Source organism: Austrofundulus limnaeus, unplaced genomic scaffold (genome assembly GCF_001266775.1).
Source record: "Austrofundulus limnaeus strain Quisiro unplaced genomic scaffold, Austrofundulus_limnaeus-1.0 Scaffold329, whole genome shotgun sequence".
Taxonomy (NCBI): Eukaryota; Metazoa; Chordata; class Actinopteri; order Cyprinodontiformes; family Rivulidae; genus Austrofundulus; species Austrofundulus limnaeus.
Window position 1 is genome coordinate 551,396 of NW_013952731.1, and position 3,149 is coordinate 554,544.

At 38.4% G+C, this 3,149-nt stretch overlaps 1 protein-coding gene across 1 annotated transcript in view; it reads right to left on the minus strand.

Annotated features, from left to right (window-relative positions):
• Positions 1-185: 185 nt before the first annotated feature.
• gabra5 (gamma-aminobutyric acid type A receptor subunit alpha5) overlaps positions 186-3,149 on the minus strand; it is a gene marked incomplete at its 5' end in the record, with an annotated part of 31,880 nt that continues 28,916 nt past the window's right edge. The window contains 1 exon segment of the mRNA XM_014022431.1: positions 186-1,352. Coding sequence (XP_013877885.1) covers positions 1,062-1,352 — 291 coding nt within the window.

Consider the following 3,149-nt stretch of genomic DNA (forward strand, 5'->3'; position numbering starts at 1 on the left):
GATGGATGGATGGATGGATGGATATCTTCAAACTAACCAAATATAAAGTTATTAGTGAAGAAAACCCGTCTGGATAACAGCAGACTGACTGCTCGTAAAATATACGACAGGTCTGGACCACTCGTAAATTTTGTTCGTATCTGAAAAAAATCGTAGAATACGAAAACATTGGTGAATGCCACAAATYCTCCTAAATCACTCGTACGCACAATTTAAGAACAAATCTGTGCGTACGAACGGTTCTTGCATGAGGCCCAATGTTCATATGTGCACATGGGTTTGATGTCTCAGCTTTAATAAACCTGTTATTGTGAGAATCCATTTTTCTGTGCACTTTAGGAGTGGTTGTTTGTTGTACACTTGTGAAAATGTTAAAAATTGTGAACCACCTCTTAGCTTTAAACGTGTCCCTGTTCGATCTCTAAAACAACATAAACACAATTTAAAAACTTCATGAAACCAAACTACTCTAAACTGAAAGAAGAGGGAAAATTGAACAAAATGAGTCATATTTATGTTGCCAGGTTTCAGGAAAAAGAAAATGTTGCAGAAGACTTCAGTGCATTCATAATGAGTTATCAGACTCTGAAGGCAACACTTTTAGCATGGCTATTCATCTGCTTTTAACAATGAAGCAAAATTGAATGTACCTGAGTCCAGTTTCATATTCCTGGACATCCAGGTACTTTTTACTGTACAAAGTTACAAAGGTAAAGGCGATTCTAAGCAATAAAACAGTAAAAATGTTTTGCATAGCATTTGGCTTTGCTGTTCCATGATCTACTAAAGGTTTAAAATGTAAATGCCAAATGCTAATGTCTGAAAGGAAAGTTGGCAGAAATGAATCAGTGACAGAGTTTGGAATGATGTGATAAGTTGGTTCAAACTTGTAGAAACTCAAGGCAAACATGGCAACACTTTCTTAAAGCAACACACATGCAGCGCTGTCTAAATAACCTGAAAGAACACATATGTGATACAAGAAAATAGTGCTTGGCATCATTTATGATYGATTCTAATCATTAAATCCTGATATGAATGAACAGCCTTTATCTTACAGCTTACACAGCTCCTTTGATCACAGGTTCCCTGTTCAGATACGTGGCCCAGTACACCAGGTTGAAGGTCCCAAACAGAACTGGGAACACGATCCTGGACATCTTGTCTATCTTGCTCACGCTGTTGTAGGTCTTTTTAGGATCTGGGGCCTTGGTTTCAGATGGTTTGAGCTGAACAGTTGTGCTGTTTGAGATGGTGGAGATGGATGCATCCTTGGTAAGGTTGGCTGTGTAATTCACTCCAGCTGAGCAGGTGTTGTTTGGCTTCTTGGATAGAGCTAAAGGGTCTTTTTTCTACAAAGTACAAAAAGAAGCACTGWTTCAATAAAAACATAATGTTGCACATTGATCATGACACAGCCTCATTCATACAGCTCAGTCTGGGACTGACATGTGTTCTGTCCTCTTCGGATCATTCAGAAAAAACACAGAGGTGGCAAKGGGAGTAAAGTGAGCCCACCTCTGACACCCTTCTGAGCCCCCAACAGAGTAGTATCAGARCTGGGCCCGAGCCGAGCAGACGGAGTTGTGTAAAAGCAACCCACAGCTCAGAAAATTATAATGAACTGATGACGTCAGTGAGTGACCGCAGGATTAATCAACAGATTTATTACAGAGGGAATAATAAAGATGACACAAAACAACAATTTTGTAGTTAGTTTAAAAATATTGAACCACAGGATCACTAAAGTGAGTTTTTTCAGTTTGTTTTGTGTTTGATTTGAAGCAGATGTCAGTGAGCGACTGCAGGATTAATCAACAAATATTTTACAGAGGGAATATTAAAGGCGTCACAGAACAGCAACTTTGTAGTTAGTTTAAAAAATATTGAACCACAGGATCACTAAAGTGAGTTTTTCAGTTGTTTTGTTTAATACAAGGCAGACATCTGTCATACAATAAATATGTTGAGGTCCACTTCAGCCAAGCAGGTCTTCTCCACTCGTCTTTTGGTTCCACACTGCTGGGTTCATTTATGAACGTGGACATGTGAGCTTCTCCTGTGATTTATGAATGAACCGAGGGAGCTTAAAGCTGGACTGGTCTGTGCAGCGATGTTGCGGAACTGTCTTGTGAAAGAGGCCAGAGATGCTGTTAATTTATACATTTATACTTTTTTGTGTTGCATTTAAACACYATGTATCTACGAGCAGAGGGCAACAAACTGTAATGGCAACAAAGAGGGTGATTTGGTCAGCAAGGATAGCGTTAGCCTTCCTTGTKACTATGGTTCTGTAGAGCTGGGGGAGCTCCAGATTTATCCCTATCATTTTGCTACACATCCTTATAATGCCGTTGAACATATTAAGATGGAGCTTTGAATTTAAAAAGTGTTTGAAAATGAAAGTTTACTTAACCAAAAATCTCACGACCCTCCTGCAGTACCTTTTCTTATTTGCTAACTTTGCAAATGATTAGTGTACCAATTAGCTTGCACTAAATTTAGTTGTGCTAACATCAATTCTAAATTGTGATGATATAAGCCATTTTGGGACTTACGATTTAGAACTTAAAGAACGAAATGCAAAGACCTTTATTATAGCGCCCCCTATAGGTGGACATGTCTGATTATTTTACCCCTCTGTATGCACGAGCCACAGTTAGCTAAAAACTTGTTAATATAAATATAATATAGTATAGTCCTTGTGGTTTAGACTGTAGTATGAGTTTTTCTGAAAGAGGAAAAAATAAAATAGAAAATACAGTAAGAATGATAATAATAAAAAAAAAACAGAACCAATGGGGTTCCATGCTCTGCTGAATGCATGGAAATGCAMCCTTAGCTATTCCCTCATACATGCAGCGCTGCAAGCCTGCGTCATGTGACTTGAGTTGAAGCTAAGTGTTTGATTAGCTGTACCCACCATTATTTACCTTATTTCTTTATCAGTGTGCATTGCCAATGCAATGCACACTATTGTGATTCGTTTCCCATCCAAGTCATCTCAACTTTGCCATGCTTCTCCTCCTGCATACTTTGTCCTAGAGCTGCCTTTGTAATTTCTATCTGTAAAGGTCCTGTGCCAAATGATTGCTATGCCTTTTGGTACCAGCACAACTTGTAGTTTTTGAAATATTAATGTTTAAACT